We start from the raw sequence: 19,979 nt of genomic DNA on the forward strand, positions 1-19,979 counted from the left end.
ATCTTCAGAGTTCAATTTGAAGGCAAGCACATATTTCATAAGAATAGGAATTAGAAGCAAAACACTGGCAGACTAACTTTAGAAAACTGCCCTCAGTCTAACCCCTAAGTCACTATTAACTATTTATTCATTTATATGTTGTTAAGGGAGGGGGGGGGGAAATCAAAGAATTTGTTTTAAAAAAGCCTAGACAACAAAATTATCATTGAACAACTGTTTGTTTTATAAGATATTGTTCTGAATTCTAAGACTACATAGTAAGAATTAGCTTTAAAGAAGATGAGTAGAAAATAATTTGTTAAACAAGATGAAATTGACCATAAGTATATTTGCCCTGGGAGGCTGATACTGTTTAGATAAAAGCCACCAAAGACACATGAGCAGGTCTGACGAAAATAACACACGATAAGTTTAACACTACACATATTAAAAATATACATTTAAGTATTTGTGTCAACAATACATCACAGAGGGCTTTAAAATAAATTTTCATTTTTCAAGCTGATAACTGTATTTCTGGAAAGCAACAGAGGTACTTTTGATAAGATGTGGGTTTTTAAATAATCAAGTGCTCAACTCTGCAAAAATTTAAGTTTAAAATCCCCAAGTAGCGTAAATTCAATAACAGATCTTACAGGAAATTCTTTCTCATATATATTATGAAACGCTTCTTACAATCAGAAGAATGATTTTTGTTAAAGCTCCTCTGTAGGACATAGACATGTTAGTTCTCCATTAACATCGTTTGTGAGATTCATCCATGTTGATACCTGAAGGTGTAGTAGTTCACTAATTTTCACTGTTTTATGGCACTTGTCTTTATGAATAATGCCATACTTTATCTGCAGACATGGATTTTGAGACTGTCTAAAGTTTAAACAAAGGTTACTACATACATTCTGGGGCACACATATAAGAGTTTCTCAAATGAGTTACAGATGTGTCTCCTCATCCCCCAGGGCCTAGGGTATCTAGACTCCCGCTCCCCACGCCCTGCAGCCTACATGCAATGCTCTGGAAATATCCCTAGGAGAATTGTTGTTTAAAAGGTATATGCAGCTTGAACTTCTACTTAATGCCAACTCATTTTTTTCTAATAAGGTTATTCCAATCAATTTACACTCCCAACTTCTAGTTGTTTGTCATCACATTTCTTTCAAGGGAAGAAACAAAACTGTCATGTGCAAATAATGACTGTCTTCACAGAAAACTCAAAGCTTCTTACATTTTTGATAATCTAATGAGTGGAAATTCATGGTTTCAATTTGCACATCCTTGATTGCTAAGCAAGGTTGAACACGTTTTCATGTTTACTGGCCACTTATGTTTTCTCTTCTGTAAAATGCCCGATATCTTTTCCCACTTTTCTATTGGGTTATTGTCCGTTTTAAAATTGGTTTGTAGGAGTTCTTCATATTTTCTGAACACTGTCCTCTGTCTTGTGACTTGCTTCTGAATCGCTTAATTTTTCATCGTTTTGTTTGATGAACAGAAACTGTGACAAAAATTATCAATATTTTTGTGTATGGTTGGTGCTTTTTATACCTTGTTTAAGAAATCTTTCCCTATCCTGAGGTCTTAAACATATTCTCTTCTACTATTTTCTAAAAGACATAGTTTCCCTTCCACATTTAAGTTTTAATTGAGCCAAAATTTGAACCAAGGTCCTCAACTACTTTTATTAAGTATTATGCTAGAGGTTCTACCCCATGTAAAATGACATGAAGAAATAAAAGTTGTATGAATTGGAAGGGAAGAAACAAATGTACGATCTGCACAAAATAACCCCCACCCCCAAATACAAATTATTAGAATAAGAGTAAAATAACAAGATGGCTGAATATGGAATCAAAATACTGCAAGTCAAATACTGCAAGTTTTTGGTAGGTATCAGGACAAAAAAGCTGTCTTCTATTAATATGCTAAAATTGATTTACTCTGAATAGGTACTTAATTTTATTGAGTATTTTCTGCATTTGATGATCATTTTCTCCTTTAATATTGAATGTCATCAAATGCATATAAAAGATTTTCTAATGTCAAATCAACCCTTTAATCCTGGAATAAACCTGGTATATTTTGTTTTTTATGCATTGCTAGATTTGGTTTACCAACACAGCCACATACTGAAGAATGTCTCCCAGGCAGAATGCCTTTTATTATCCAATATTCACAGAATATATGAATATCAATACAAAGTTTTGGCAAACATTTATATAAAAAACTTTATATTTACACTTCATACACATTTTAAAACAATGTGTGAGAAAATTTCCAAATTGCATTTCAAATACAATTGTTAGAACATCAAAATCCTGAGACAATACGAAGAGCACATCAATACATATGCACGGCTTATGTTTCTTCTGTTGACAGGCCATTTTACTGTATACAAAGCAACTGTTTAGTAACAATTATATCAAAATTTGGTAATCAGGAAACCATGTTTTAAGCATTTCATATCCTAACTGATTGCTACCTATGTATAGGCATTTTGCTTGTTTTAAATATAGTCTTTCCTGTTGGTGGGACTGTAAATTAGTACAACCACTATGGAAAACAGTATGAAGTTTTCTCAAATAACTATAGATAGATCTTCCATACGATCCAGCAATCCCACTTCTGGGTATATATCCAGAAGAATGGAAATCATCATGTCAAAGGGGTACCTGCATTCCCGTGTTCATTGCAGCTCTGTTTACAATAGCCAAGACATGGAACCAACCTAAATGTCCACTGATGGATGATTGGATAAGGAAACTGTGGTATATATACACCATGGAATACTACTCAGCCATAAAAAAGAATGAAATTCTCCCATTTGCAACAACATGGATGAGCCTGGAGAAACTTACATTGAGTGAAATAAGCAAAGCACAGAGGGATAAATACCGCATGTACTCACTCACATGTGGGAGCTAAGCGAGAAAGAAGGAAGGAAAGAAAGACCACAGTGATGGGTTGGACTTGGAGAGGGAAAGAACATACCTAGGGATACAAAGTGGAGTGGGTGGGAGAGGGGGAGGGAGGTTGGGGTTAACTGGGTGGGGACATGGGGTACAAATGCAATTTGCGGTAATGGGTATGCTGCCAATATGAATCTGGCCTTCACATCTTGGGCCCGAGAGGTGACAATCAGCTTTGTATCTCATGAATATTCATAACCAATAAAATATAAAAGAAATGATTACTTACATCAAAAAAATAAAATAAATAAATAAATATAGTCTTCCCTTGGTACCCATGGAGGATTGGTTCCAGGACCCTTCAAGGAAACCAAAATCTAAGGATGCTCAAGTCTCTTAAATAAAATGGCACAGTATTTGCATATAACCTTTGCACATCCTCCCATATACTTTATTTTTTTCTCCCATATACTTTAAATAATCTCTAGAACACTTATAATACCTAATACAATGCCTACACATCACTTCATCCATGTGAATTCAACATAGTAATCAGCACGCGGCAAATTCAAGTTTTGCTTTTGGAACTCTGTGGAATTTTTTTTTTTTTTCCTGATATTTTCTATCCGTGGTTGGTTGAATCCATGGATGTGGAAACCACAAATATGGAGAGCTGACTGTATATTTAAGGAATTTGGTTGAGGGTTTGGGGTTAACATGAAACACACTGTAACTTTTCCAACTTAAAATATGGAAAATAGGCAGCTGGCTAGAATGCTTGCATGGAAAACGTCGTTTTCAGAAATGAATTACTGAAGTTAAGTGACAGAAAAATTATAAACAAAATAAAGGCATCATCTATCTATTCATGAATGCCAGTGGGCTCCAGTTTCACTTAATTATACCTCCCTTGTTGGGTTTTCATATCTATGTTATTCCAGACTTATAAAATGGGCACAGTTTCTTAATTCACTATAGGAGTTGGTATAACATTGCAATGGTAGATTTCCTGAAAGTCTGATAGAACTCTCCTATAAAATTCTGTGGATCTGGTGCTTTCTCAGTGGAGAGATTTTTAATCAGTAGTACACAATTTTAGTGGCTATAAGACTATTTGGGATTGATAGTACTTCTAGAATTGGTTTTGGTAAAAATTTCTAGGATTTTGCCATTTTGTCTAAGTTTTCAAATTTGTCATAGAGTTGTTCATAAACTTCTTTTTACCCTCTGCTGAACTGTATATTCCTTTCAACTCTTAAAATTACATATTTGTTCTTTTCTTGCTCAATATCACCAGAGACTTATTAACTAATTATTTATTAACTAATGCATTAGTCTTTCCTAAAACTTTTGGCTTTGCTTAGCTTCTACAGTATTTTTGTATTCTATTTCATTTACTTTTCTTATGATCTCTTTCATTTTTTCTTCAAGGTTTATTCTGTTCTCTTTCCAAATTCTTAAGTTAGATTAACTCACTGATATTCAGTCTTTTTTTCTTTATAAAATTTCCCTATAGGTAGATGCTAGCAAATTCTACAAGTTTATATGAAAGTAGTAATTATCATTCAGTTCTATTCTTAAATTTTTAACATTTTCCTTTGAGCAATAAATTATTCATAACATATATTTTAAATTTCCAAACATAGGGAGTTTTCAAAATTGTCTTCTTATATTGACTTGTAGCACTGGGATAAGAGAATATTCCATATGACTTCATTTATATGAAACTTTCTGAGACTTGCTGTGCAGCCTGGTACATGGCCAATTTTTATGAGTGTTCCAGGTGTGCTTTTAAAAAGTTGTATATTTGTCAGAGTAGTACTCTACATTTGCCCATCTGGCAAATTTGCTAATCACATTATTCAAATCATTTCTATCTATACTTATTTCATCTGGTATTTTTTTCCTATCACTTAAGAGGAATATATTAAAATTCTCCCATTCTGATTATGGATTTATCTGTTTTAGCCTTATAATTCTATTTGTGCTTTATCGATTCTGAGGCATTTATTAAGAACATACAAGTTTAGACTTTTTCCTCCTTTATATTATATAGTAATCCTTTCCTTCCTCATACCACTTTTTTCTTTTCACATCTATTTCACTGATATTAACATAACCATATCAACACTCTTTGGTTAGTACTTATCTAGTATATCTTTTCCCGCTCCAATTATACTCAACCTTTGTGTCCTAATGTTCTGAGAGTGTCTCTTTAAGCAGCTGATAAGCTAGATAAACTAGGTTACTTTTCCAGGTCTTTCAATATATACCCTTTAACAGGCAACATTAGTCCACTTACAATTATTGTGATTTCTGATATTCAGATTTATTTTCACTATCTTATTCTGTTTATTTTGCTTGTTATGTTTTTTTTTCCCTGGTGCTTTGTCATCTTTTGCACTGATTGAATTCTTTCTCATTATTCTAGTTTTTGTCTATTGTTTTGGAAGATAGACACTATTTCTATTCTTTAGTTGTTACCCTTGAAATTCTGCCCTCCATATTCAACTTTAAATGTGAGGTTAATCAATATCTATACACTCCTCCCAAATAATACAAAGATCTTAGAATGCTTGAACTCTGATAACCTGCCTTCTAGCTGACATGCTTTGTTATCCAGTATTATTATTCTGTCTTTTAGTCCCACAAATTAGACAACTGCTATATATGGCCACTGTTTGTTTAGATTTATCTATGTTTAACATTTTCTCTGCCCACTATTTCTTCCTACATCTCAGACCTTCTTCTAAAACAATTTTCCTTTTTTCCTAAAATACATTCTTTAGAAATTTTTATTGGGGAACTGTTGATAGAAAACTCTGTTTTATATCTAAAAATGTCTTAATTTACCCTCATTCTTCACAACAGTAGTATGCTGTGGAACACATTCATTTATAAGTGATCTGTCTTTTCTCTCTAGTTGTTCTGAGATCTTCTCCTTGCATTTACTGTTCTGTAGTTTCAATATGAGGTGTCTAGGTGTGGATAATTATTTGTCTTGGTTGCTTGTTGTATGTTCTGAATCTAAGGATTTACATATCTCATTTATGAAAAATTCTCAGCCATTTATCTTTTCTTATATTGTCTCTCCCTCATTCTCTCTTTCTGGAATGTTTACTGGATATATTGGGCTGACCAGTATGAAACTGCTACTTTATAGATCAAAACTGGTCAAATATTGGCAGTCTCACTTGGTACAACCTAAAGACCTTTTATAACTATTCATATTTTCCATTTTCTTATCTCAGAGATACTTTGTGGGTAATCTCTTTGACTCTTACTTTACTAATTCTTTCTTCAGCTGCATATAATTCCTTTTAAACACATCTTTTAGGTTTTTAATTTCAGTGACTTTAAAATCATGTCTGAGAGTGCCTTATTCCTTGCTCACTTCTAAAAATACATTTAGCATTTAAGTGTTTTATAGCTGTAGAGTTTTTCAAAGTATCTAGTCTGCCTTACTTCCAGAAACCTACAACCTCCCCCCTTTTCAGTAACTTCTAAGAGAAATGCTAGAGTCTAAATTTCATCCTATATATTCCTAAGTTCTAAACAACTATTGCAGCTTCACTAATTTAGGTAAATGGTAAAGAAACTGATTCTAAATTAACTAAATATGAGAATCACAGAAATGTTTTCTAGAAAGATAAACAGTTTGACTGACATCAACAGCACAGAGATTTTGATCTTGGCTAATAGATCTTTAAGTACATGTACCAAATAATTTTACTTACAAGTCATTCTTATTCATTATATACTCTATACATAGTGCTTGAAAGCAGTTTTTATTTCTAAGTGAATTGAGGATGATTGCCAAAATTTTGTATTTGCTAAGCAAATTAATGACTTTACGTAGACTAAGCTAGGTTAAGCTTTTGCCCAAATAAGGAATTCCTAAATAATGGGTAGAAAGAGATTACATCTTTTTTTTTTTTTTTTTAAAAGATGACCGGTAAGGGGATCTTAACCCTTGACTTGGTGTTGTCAGCACCACACTCAGCCAGTGAGCGAACCGGCCATCCGTATATGGGATCCGAACCCAGGGCCTTGGTGTTATCAGCACCGCACTCTACCGAGTGAGCCACGGGCCAGCCCGAGATTACATCTTATAACTTATATATATTGCAAATTCATCAGATTCAAATTCAAAACATTATACCTAGATAAATCAAATATTTACTTGTCCTTAGAATAAAAGTTGTAAACTGTCTAGTCCAACTAAACTACATTACTTGACTGAGAAACTGTAAAAAGGTGCTTTATTCAGGAAGTCTCATAATAAACTACTAAATTCAGTTTCAGATATCCTGCAAAACATTCTAATACAATTATATATCTAATTTTTTAAAAACTAGCATTTGACACTGAAAACAGAAATTTTACCACAGGTATAAGATTAGCCAATTCTTTACCTCTCCAGCACTTGCACATTCCTTGGCTCTTCTGTGAAGTGCAGCCCATGTATCTTCATACCTAAGAAAAGCAAAAAATAATCTGAAATGCAAACCACACATTAAAAAGAAATACTATCTAAAGATGAACTTGGAACATCCTATTGTGCCCCAAGGAAATGTTCAAAAAGTAATGGGGGAATGTTGCAAAGACACAGAAGTCAACCTGAAGGAGCTTCCAATGGCAATTTGACCACAAAAAACGTAATGGTTGTAATGGATTATAACTCAAAGAATAAAACAAAAATCCATGATTCTATAGTGATATAAATAATTGAATAAATAAATAAATGGGAAAAAAGAGAAAAACTCTTCCTTACAGTAGAATTCCAATTGGTAATTGTATAAGAAATGATGGAAAGAGAAAACCACCATTTGGTAAACACAACAGTAATGATTGTTCCTTAAAGAATTCTAATGGATGATAAAATTAGTGGGTAGAAGTATAGAGAGAAACAGTATATTTACATAGTCTCAAAGTATCTCCCTACAGGATATTCATTAACTAAAAAGGGGAAATCAGTGTTAACAGCAGAGAAACCTGGTAGACACTTCCTTAACCAAGTGATCAAAATTAGTATCAACAGTAATAACACATCAAGATCATGTGCCTAATGATAGGAGGCACTGGGAAGGACACTTTATTCTGATATTCTTGCCAAAAAAGCATTAACTTGAATTTAATCACACAATAGCAGATAAACCCAAATTGATGTATGTTTTGAAAAATAATTAGCCAGTACTCCTCAAAAGTGTTGTTAAGGTCAAAGACAAAGATTTGAGAACTGTTCCAGATTAAAGAAGATAAGGAGAAACGTGGTGACTAAATAGGATTGGATCCTAGTCCAGAAAACAGGGCATTAGTGGGACAATTGATGAAATTTGACTAAGGTCTGTAGATTAAACTATTTACCAATGTTAATGTCCTGATTGTGAATATTGTACTGTGGTTATGTAATATAACACTGGGAAAGTTGTAATTCTTTGTTCTATTTTTGCAACTTTTTTCTAAGTCTGAAATTATTTCAAAACAAAAAGTGAAAAACAAAAATGATTTCTGAACTATTATTCATACAGTTGCTGATGTAAAACTTGATTTCCCATCTTATCTAAAATTCTAGCTACCCAACTGATAATTCTCCAAATGGGATACATATTTGATGAGTTTATATTGCCTCCCCTCATCATGTAGAGATTCACAATTTTTCTGTTGAATTTAAATTGGAAAATAAATCTGAATAATCAAAATAGACTATACTAGAACCTGCTTGTAATAAAAAGCAAGGTGGAAGGTCACATAGTGAATACAGTCCTGCTGTTATTGTTGACTAACAGAAAGCTTGAACATTTTCTCTGGTGTATCAGACCGTGTTAAGTATCAATTAAAATCAGTATTTACTGAATGCCAGGCACTCAGGAACCAGAACTGCTGAGATGAATTTTACTTTTGAATCTTTGTTGTCCCAGTACTTAGTACATATCCTGACACATAACAGACATTTATTAAGCATCTGTTGAGTGAAGGAATAAACACACTAATTGCAAGTTAAAAATTCAGGGCTTCATCGTAAAATTTTCTATCACTTTCTCCAGTGAGTGGGAAAGAGCAAATTAATCCTTGCCATTTAGACTCCAGATCATTCTTTTCCTACTATCTCTCACTGTCTCCTTCCCCCCCTTATTATGTATGCTCTCCACACTGTCCTTGCCATTATATTACCCTCCCTTACATCTACCTTTCTAGTTCAGCACCTAGTGCATGATTTTCCTACTGTCTTTGCCATTCTCTAAACCTAGATTATCACAACAATTGATTTTCTCTGCTCTACTCCTACACTATGGAGCACTGTTAGAGAAAGGCATGCGGTCAATTACAAATGCATGCCATCCAAGCATGCATGGGCCTTAGCTGCCAACCAGCACTTTAAAACATTCATTCCTATTAGATTGTACCCTGTAGTACACACAGCAGGTGTTATACATCTCACACAGCCTTGAAACCCATCCCCATCCAATCACTTTCAACAGATGGATGACCTTACCACACCATTTTGGTGAGATAAAGACCCTGGAAGTAAACTCCTTCCATTTTCCTATGTTCAAACTATATTTAAAATTTGAAGTCAATGCTAAAGGAATGGAAAAGAAACTCCACTCATAATGTAATAATTCATTCATTCAAACAATTACTGAACATCTTCTATATATACCATGGCAAGACTAGTGGAAGAGTTCACAATACAGGCAGGAAGACTAACACACACGTAAATAATTACCTTGTTAGGTAGACGAAGGAAAGTGCTAATTATAAAGCATTAGAGCTATGGGAATATAGAAGACTACTTCTTGACTGTGTTATACTACATCACTTAAAAAATTATTATCTAGGAGGTAGAGGCAAAATGGCAAAGTAGGAAGCACCAGGAATCTGTCTCCGACCTAGACCACAATTGCACTGGCAGAATCTGTGTGATGTAACTAATTTGGAACTCTGGAGTCTATTGAAGGCTTGCAACTTCCAGGGGAAGGCTTAGAAGGTGAATTGAGGTTATTTTCAGTCAATTTCATCTCCTAGCATAGTAGCAACTACCCATCCCCAAACCCCATGGCAGGAAGCCATACAGTCATTCCTAAAGTAGCTTGTACACAGCTTGTGGAAGCCAGGGTGGGCCAATAAGAACCCTGTTCTCCAAATATCAGGGATCTGTGCTCTGGTCACTGACTACTGCTTCTGATGAGAGGTGCAGACACAGAGGCAGACATTGTTGCAAATCCCTCCTACTCTGACTAAAGTAACTTGCAGAGGATTTAAAAGGACCACATCTGGTTTTTGTCTCCCTTCATTTTTCTCTTTTCCCTCTTAAGGAACCAGATGTTTAAGGATGAGGACATTCAAACACAACCACAAATACAAGGAAATATAGGCTGTCACCACACATTGCCCAGTTCAACTGCCCAGTGAACGCTCAGGCTCATAAAAGACCTAAGGAGACCTTAAGTTTACACCTCAGGCTGGTCACAGGTACAGAGACACTACAATAATCAAAAAACAAAAGAGAAAGAGCAAACCCTGGGGAAAGGGGAAAATCTGATCTCCAGTGTTACCGCAGTACCTAATTCAAATGTCCAGTTTTCAATTAAAAAAAAAAAAGGCATACAAAGAAACAGGAAAGTATGGCCCTTTCAAAGGAAAAAACTAAATCAATAGAAAATGCCCCCAAGAAAGACCAGATGATGGATTTACTAAACAAAGATTTTCAAGAGAATTTTGAAAGCAACAAGAAGTTGCTACTAGGAATCTCCAATAAGATTATCAGTAGATTTCTTATCAGAAACCTTGGAAGCAGTAGGGTTAATATATTAAAAGTGCTGAAGGGAAAAAACTCAACCAAAAGTCCTATGTCTACCAAAACCATCCTTCAAAAATGAGGGAGAAATTAAGACATTCCCATATGAACAAAAGCTGAGGGGGTTTGTTATCGCTAGACCTGCTCTGCAAGAAATGCTAAAGGGAGTCCTCCAGGTTAAAAGGAAAGAACATCAGACAGTAATGCAAAGCCATGTAAAGAAATAAAGATCTCGGGCCGAGCCCGTGGCGCACTCGGTAGAGTGCTGCGCTGGGAGTGTGGCGACGCTCCCGCCGCGGGTTCGGATCCTATATAGGAATGACCGGTGCACTCACTGGCTGAGTGCTGGTCACGAAAAAAAAAAAAAAAAAAAAAAAAAGAAATAAAGATCTCTGGCAAAAGAAATATGAGGTACTTCAAAATGGAATCAAGATAATATGAATCTTTCCATGCACTTCTGAAGACCCCTCAATATATGACAATATATGCACAATTATCAAGGCTAGTATTATATAACTATTGTTTGTAACTACACATTTTGTTTTCTACATTAAGAGACTAATGCATCAAAAAACAAAACCAGTTATTAGTCTATTTTTGCACACACATGTATAAAGGTGTAATTTTGTAACATGAATAACTAAAAGTGGGTGGGAATGAAGCTATATAGAGTCAGAGTTTTTATGTATGTTATTGAAGTTAAACTTGTATAAATGAAAATTAGTGTGTTATAACTTTAGGATGTTATATGTAGCCCCTATGATAATCACAAAGAAAATCACAATAGACTGTATACAAAGGGAAATAAGAAAACTTAAATGTTTCACTACAAAAAAATTGATTACACACAAAAGAAGACAGTAACTCAGAAAATGAGACAGAAAAGCTATAAGGCCTATAGAAAAGAAGTAACAAAAAGACACAAGTTCTAGTAATTACTAGTAATTATTTTCCTTTACTCCTTACTAGTATTTACTTTAAACGTAAATGGATTAAACTCTTCAATCAAAAAACAGAGATCGGCAGAAGGATTTTTTTTTAAAAATGCTCAAACTCACTTTAGATCCAAAGACCCAAACATGTTGAAGGTAAAGGATAAAAAAAAAGATATTCCATGAAATAGTAACCAAGAGAGTACATGGATGGTATAGTGGATTGAATTATGTCCCCCCTAAACTCACTGAAGCTTGAATTGTGTCCCCCAAGTTTTATGTATTAGAAGCTTGGCCCCCACTGTGACTGTTAAGAGGGTGGTAAATCCTATTATGATAATTGAAAGGTGGGGCCTTCAAGAGGTGATTAGATTGTAGGACTATGCTGTAGTGGATGAGTTAAAAATGGTCATCAGAGGCGTGGTTCTGAGGTCTATAAAAGAAGAGAGAAGAGAATCTGTCTCTCTCTCCCTCTTCTCTCTCTGTTTCCACCATCTTGCAATGTGAAGATCCCAGGGTCACTGTCACCACAACTAGATGGACTTTGGACTACCCAGCTTCAGAAACTGTAAGCAATAAATCTCATTTTTCTTTATAAATCACCCAGTTTCAGGTATTTTGTTATAAGCAACAGAAACAGACTAATACAGATGGTGATACTAATATCAGACAAAATAACTTTAAAAAAATTAAGAGACAAACAAGGACATTATATATTAATAAAAGGGTCTATAAAGCAAGAAGAAGTAACAATTAGAAACATTTACACACCTAATAACAGACCATCAATATATTGAAGCAAAAAATGACAGAACTGAAGGGAGAAATAGACAATTCTCCAACAAGAGTTGAAGAATTCAATACCCTACTTTCAAAAATGAATAGAACCACTAGACAGAAGATAAATAAGGAAAGAGAGGACTTGAACAACACAATAAACCAACTAGATCTAACAGGCATATGGCAAACATTCTACTTGACACCTGAGTACATATTCAACATACCTAAATTTACGCAGGGAAAGCAGTACTGAGAGGGAAATTTATAGCTATAAATGCTTACATTAAAAAAAGAAGATCTCAAATCAACAGCCTAACTTTAAAACTTAAGGGACTAGAAAAAGAACAAACTAAACCAAAAGCTTGCAGAAGGAAGAAAATAATAAAGATTAGAGCAGAGATAAATAAACCAGGAAAAAAAGAGAAAAATCAATGAAAACAAAATATTCTTCTTTGAAAAGATTAACAAAATTAACAAACCTTTAGCTAGATTGACTAAGAAAAAAAGAAGAAATCAAATTACTAAAACCATAAATAAAAGTAGGGAGATTACTACCAATTCCACAGAAATAAAAAGGATTATAAGACAGTACTATGAACAATTGTATGCCAATAAGTTGAATAACATACATGAAGTGGAAAAATTCCTACAAACACAAAACCTACCAAGACTAAACTCTGAAAAAATAGAAAATTGAATCAGAAATCAAAAGCCTTAAGATAAAAAAAAAAAAAAAAAAAAAAAAACCTGGACCTGATGGCTTCACTGGTTAATTCTATCAAACATTCCCCCCCCCAGCAGCTGGCCAGTGTGGGGATCTGAACCCTTGACCTTGGTGTTATCAGCACCCCACTCTAACCAAATGAGCTAACTGGCCAGCCCTACCAAACATTTTAAAAAGAACCCACACTAATCCTTCTCCAACTCTTAAAAAAAAAAAAAAAATGAAGAGGAGGGAACACATCCTAATTTATTCTACAAGGCCAGCATTGCCCTGTTACCAAAGCCAGACAAAGACACTACAAGAAAAGGAAACTACAGACCAATATCCCTTATGAATGCTGATGTGAAAATCCTCAACAAAATACTAGCAAACTGAATCCTGCAGCATATAGTAAGGATTATATACCATGATCAAGTGGGATTTATTCCTAGAATCCAAGAATTGTTCAACATATAAAAATCTACCACCTTACTAACAGAATGAAAGAATAAAAGTACATGATCATCTCAACTGATACAGAAAAACTAACAAAATTCAACATCCTGTCATGTGGAGGGTTAGAAATCTTGACTTCCATTTGATTTTAGAATAGGGCTTTTAGGTAAATGTATCTACAGGGCAAAAGCCCTCGGATAGAAGACCAAAGTCTACAGATAGAGTGCAAAAGCCCATTTAATCAATTCTAATTAAATAATGTTGATTCTCATTTAATTTATAGAATAGAGTTTGTAAGTGAATATATATTGGGGCAAAAGCCCTTGCGTAGGGGGCCACAGCCCATCTAATCAACTCTAATCATTGCTTAGGTATGGGATTGTATACTTTAATGATTTTAGAGTTAACAGGTGATTGTCATGCTGATACTGTTAAGAGATTTTCAGAATTGCTGAAGGAAAAGATGTGAAAAAAATGTTTGCTAGGGGCAAGCTGTCTGTTGGGGGAAGCTTTAGAAATAATTGTACTTAGATTTATCATAAGAATGTAACTCTTTCTTAAAGAGAGGTTACACTTTAGGTAATGAGCCAGTTTGACCAACTTAGCTTTTCACTAATTGTACTTTGGAATGTCACATTATTAATTTTACTGATGTTACTAGTTTCCATTGCTTAAGCTATACTTAGCCATAGATAACTTTTGTAACACTGCCCATATCCTTGTGTCCTTTTGTAATGATTGAATCAACTGAATTTTCTTGTGAAACTTCCTTGTCTTTACAGTAAAAAACAGAAGCTAACTTTGAATGGTGGCTGTATCCAATTTTCTCTGGGATGCAGACCCTTTGGGCTTCTCAATGCATTCATGGTGCTTTGCGTAATCCTTTTTTCATCTCTGTTACACAGTGGGAAGTGTAACACTTTCATGATAAAAACATTCAAACTAGGAACAGAAGGAAACTATCTCAATAAGTAAAAGCTCATAGCTAACATACTCAATGGTGAAAGAAAGTTTTTCTGCTAAGATCAGGAAGAAGACAAGAATGCTTGCTTTTTCCACTTCTAATAAACATAGTACTAGAAGTTCTAGCCAATTAGGCAAGAAAAAGAAACAAAAGGCATCTAAACTGGAAAGGAAGAAGTAAAATGATTTCAGTTCACATATGATCAGTTCAGATATGATTTCTTTTGCAGAAAACCCTAAAGATTCCACACAAAATAACCTGTTAAGAATAAACAAATTCAGCAAAGCAGGATACAAAATCAGCACAAGTCAGTTGTGTTTTTATGTACCAACAATAAACAATTCAAAAACAAAAGTAAGAAAATAATTCCATTGATAATAACATCAAAAAACTACCTAGGAATTAAATTAACCAAGAAGGTGGAAGACTTATATAATGAAAACTACAAAACCATTTTTGAAAGAAACTAAAGATGTAAATAAATGAAAAGAAATTCATGTTCATGGATTGGAAGACTTAATATTATTAAGATGTTAATAATACCCAACATGATCTACAGATCCAATGCAATCCCTATCAAAATCCCAATGACATTCTTTGCATGCACAGAAAAAAATCCATCCTAAAAATCATATGGAATCTTAAGGGACACTGAATAGAACAAAGTTGGAGGACTTATAATCCCTGATTTCAAAACTGACTACAAAGCTACAAAACAGTGTAGTTACTGACATAAAGACAGACATAAAGACCAACGAAATAGAGAGCCCAGAAATAAACCCTTGTATACATGGTCAAATTATTTTTGAAAACGGTGCCAAGACCACTCAATGAATGAGAGCTGGTAGCACAACTATGTGAATATACTCAACACTATAGAACTGTACACTTAAGAATGGTTAAGATGATATATTTAATGTTATATGCATTTTTTATCACAATTTTAAAAAAAATTTTAAAAATTCATTCATTTCAACAAATGGTGCTGGGAAGAATGGAAATCCACATGCAAAAGAATAAAGTTGGACCTTTACCTAACACCATATACAAAATTTAACTCAAAGTGGATTAAAGACCCAAATATAGAGCTAAAACTATAAAACCCTTTGAAGAAAACACAGCGGAAAATCTTCATGGCATTGGATTTGGCAATGATATCTTCAATATGACACCAAAGACACAGGCAACAAAAGAAAAAATAGACAAACTGGACTTCATCAAAATTTAAAATTTTTGTGCATCAAAGAACACAATCAGTGGAGTAAAAAGACAACACAGGAAATGGAGAAATTATTTGAAAATCACACATCTGATAAGGGGTTAATATCCATCATATGTAGGGAACACCTAAAACTCAACAAAATGACACAAATAACCCAATTCAAAAATGGGCAAGAAACAGACATTCCTCCAAAGGAGGTATACAAATGGCCATAAGCACATGAAAAGATGCTCACCAACATTAGTCATTAGGGAAATGCCAATCTAAACCACAAGATGCCACTTCATACTCAGCAGAATGGCTATAATAAAAAAACAAAACGAAAACATAAAATAACAAGTGTTGGTGAGGATGTGGAGAAAGTGGAATCCTTGTGCACTGGTGGGAATGTAAAACGGTGCAGCCACTGTGGAAAACGGTATGGTGGTTCCTAAAAAAATTAACCATAGAATTACCATATGCCACATGAACCAGCAATTCCACTTCTGGGTATATACCCAAAAGAGCTAAAAGCACAGTCTCAAAGAGATATTCGTACACCCATGTCCAAATATTATTAGCAGCATTATTCACAATAGCCAAAAGGTGGACACAACCCAAGTGTCCAGCGACAGACAAATGGATAAACGAAATGCGGTAAATACCTACAATGGAATATTACTCAAGCCTTACAAAGGATGAAAATTCCGACACGTTACAACACGGATGAACTTGGAAACATTATGCTAAGTGAAATAAGCCAGTCATAAAAAGCCAAATGCTATATAATCCACTTATATCCAGTAGCTAGGGTAGTCAAATTCATAGGGACAGAAAGTAGAATGATGGCTGCCAGGGGCAGGGAGAATGGGAAGAAGAATAGAGAGTTGCTGGTTAATGGGTACAGAGTTTGTTTTGCAAGATGAAAAGAGTTTTGAGGATTGGATGCACAACCAGTCTGTGAATGTACTCAACAGTACTGAACTGTATATTTAAAAATGGTTAAGGTGATAACAGTACTGAACTGTACATTAAGGTGATAGATTTTATGTTATATGTATTTTACCACAATTTTTTAAAATTATAATTTCTTCACTGGGTTGTCTTTTTACTGTTGAGCTATAAAAGTTCTTTATATATTCAGGATACAAATCCTTCATTAAATATATAATTTGCAAATATTTTCTCCCATTCTGTGGGTGGTTGTTTCATTTCTTGATGATGTTCTTTGGAGCACAGAAGTTTTTAATTTTCATCAAGTCCAATTTATCTATTTTTTTTCTTTTGTTGCTTGTGTTTTTAGTGTCATGTCAAAGACGACCATGTATTTTAATATTAATTTGTGTGTCAATAGGAATGGATTGGGAAAAAATGATATAAAATTACAAATCAAAGTAGGAAACAAAATTATTGAAGATTCAAATTCAGAATCAATTTTCTTGCAACAAAGAAACCATACTTACAATAAATACACATAATAAGTAAATACAATAGTGATCAAACTGTGAATGGTCTTTGAACCACTGAAAAGTGAAGCCAATGAAATGTGAAAGCCTTAATGGAAAAAATAAGTAAATAATTTCCATTTGCTATATTAAGGTAAAATTTAGGTGTTTTAAGATTTCTACCTATTAAGTTATAAGATATTTTTAGTCAATAAAATAGTCAGAAGCATAATCTTTCTCTCTAAACACTCACCTGCTAAGTAATTCTAGTCCAGCAGAGTACTTTGGCAAATATGAAACAGTCCTGCCAAAAGAAACACTGATTTTATTAAAATTCTTTGATTTAGCCAACTAAAAAAAAAGTTACATTCAAGAATTTTGACAGTCAATTGTAATGTAAGGTATTTTAAAATCACTAATGACAATTTATCTAAACTTTAGAGATATGTACTGTTTTATTTCAGAGTCAATATACTGTAATCTATGAGTACTATTAACCATCACTTTGCCCCATACAGTTTTTAGAATATAATACAGTACACACTTTAATATAATGCTAGATAATAAGAGTAAATATACATAATCAAAGTTTATCAACTCTAGGTTCAAAGTGAAATTTGGTCACACACTTTATTAAAAAAATGAAAAGAACACCACAATATCGGTGTTTTCATATAAAGCAGGTAACATAGCTAGAGACTCACTTGCCAAGTATTGTTTCATTATCAATTTGCTTTTTAATAACGCAGGACTTTAACTTTTGCTCCTAATATACAAGTTAAAAATGGTTAATTATGATCAAACAATAGACATTGATTGTCAGAGTCAAACAATTACACTTCACTTTTTTTAAACATTTCACAATTTTATCAGAAAATTGTCCTGTGTTACAAAATTTAGAAAAGAATCAATAAATTGTTTTGTAGTCAGATGCACTCAACAGCTCTAAAGCCCATTAAAGTAATTATTCTATTATGAACAACCAAAAGTTGTACGACACTTATGTCATGGTAAATTAAAATGTTAGCACAAGCTTACCTGGGTTTGCTTTTTACTGTTGCTTCTCTTGACCTGTCACTTAAAGTCTTCAGCCTATAATTCAACAAGTATAAAATATAAAATTTTACAGGTCAAGAGATTTTTCAACCACAAATTTTCACAGCTGTTAAAATTTTAGGTTGGATAAGCTTTTTTTTTTTTAAGCAAGAATTAAGCACCTCTACAGACAATAAACATGAGTGTTTATTATATGTCAGTAACCACAAATGGAAAATTCCATAGCAAACATCTTTATATTTTTACTTGCCCTCAATCCCTTTTTTAAAAGAAACAATGACTCCTAAATGTGATCAGACTAGAGACACCTAATTTATCTGACATTGTCAGAAAAAGTAGTGATCCACATAGGCAAACTTGATAGGTAACAAAGACATCTAAGCAGCATACTTTATTAAGTAGATACTATCCCAGGCACTCCAAACTCTTTAATCACCCTCATTATGTGAAATTTAACTGATAAAAATCTTTCTAAAATAATATTACAAATTTCATCCATTAAAGATGACTTGGATATCCCATTTAACATTTTCTGGTAACTACAGGTCATTATTATGAACACCACTGACTGCATTTTGTGTCAAAACAGCATTCTCCTTGGATGCTTCTAAGCTAGGAATACATCCTCATTTACTAATCTGAAACCAATCTATGGTAGTTTTGTTTGTGTCTGGGCTCCTGTGTCTATTTTTTCTAAATTTTCTATCTCTACCACTGGTCATCTGGTTATCAGCTACCACTTACTGCTTCTGCTAACTATTTAATAGCAGCCTTCTCCCCTTCTATTTGCTGTTTTTAAATTATTGAGTTGGAAAACAGATAAATGGGCTAGAACTGCATATATAAAATTAAATTAATGGGCTTTTCTAAATTTAAAATATGAAGTTGAAATATTTAAAATATGAATAGACTGACTGTAAAATTTATTTTTGTTTCACTGGCCCAGTTTTACTTTCTTTTGGCTGTAGATTCCGTTACATATAATTGAGATTGCCAATAAGCAAGTGCTAAATTATGAGATAATCTCACATAAAATGAGATACTGCTATACATGTTCTTCTTAATTTAATTGCTTTAACAAATATTCACTTCTAAATAGAACCTAAAACACAGGCCACAGTACCACTGCTAGCCCCTACAAAGTCTTTGCAAAAATATAAATAGGTGCTCTTTCCTCAAGACACTTTACTGCCACCAGCCAGAAATTGTCCTAATATACAAGCTGACGCTTACAAGAATGCCTCAACCATGCACTGTACAGTGTACAACCTACATATCTATACATGCAGGCCCTAACAGAATTCCATCTTTTTTTTTTTTTTTCGAGGTCAATAATGCTTGGTGAAGCACAAGAAAGGGACTGCTGATCAAATGCATCTTTTAACCAAATTGGAATGCTACTTTCATAGAAAGAGTTTTATATTACTCCATGATCTTTTTCAAAAAAATAAAATATTGATGAGATTAATTTCTCTACAGTATCCAAAAGATTTGGCAATCTCTTTAATTCAAAATTAACTTGCATATCTCTCCAGATGAGTCTAGGAAAATGTACAGAATCCTAATCTGTTCCAGAGAAACAATATAGATTTCCAAGCTTATCTTGGAAATTAACAAGTCTGGTTTAAACTAAGATCAAGCAAAAGCTAGGGAAAGATATTTTGATAGCCATGCTCTACCATTTCCACTACAAAATTCAAGAAAGGCACTTAGTTGAGACATCCCAGGTAGAATT

General features: G+C 33.7%; 1 protein-coding gene across 2 annotated transcripts in view; it reads right to left on the minus strand.

Annotated features, from left to right (window-relative positions):
* Positions 1-19,979, minus strand: part of DTNBP1 (dystrobrevin binding protein 1) — a 117,563-nt gene that overhangs the window by 90,654 nt on the left and 6,930 nt on the right. For both annotated transcript variants that reach the window (XM_063097737.1, XM_063097736.1), the window contains exons 2-4: positions 18,227-18,280; positions 17,442-17,492; positions 7,322-7,382 (exon numbers count right to left, since the gene is read on the minus strand). In XM_063097737.1, the coding sequence (XP_062953807.1) occupies positions 7,322-7,382; positions 17,442-17,492; positions 18,227-18,280 (166 nt within the window). The remainder of the gene's footprint in view (positions 1-7,321; positions 7,383-17,441; positions 17,493-18,226; positions 18,281-19,979) is intronic.

Source organism: Cynocephalus volans, chromosome 5 (genome assembly GCF_027409185.1).
Source record: "Cynocephalus volans isolate mCynVol1 chromosome 5, mCynVol1.pri, whole genome shotgun sequence".
In the NCBI taxonomy this organism is placed as follows: domain Eukaryota; kingdom Metazoa; phylum Chordata; class Mammalia; order Dermoptera; family Cynocephalidae; genus Cynocephalus; species Cynocephalus volans.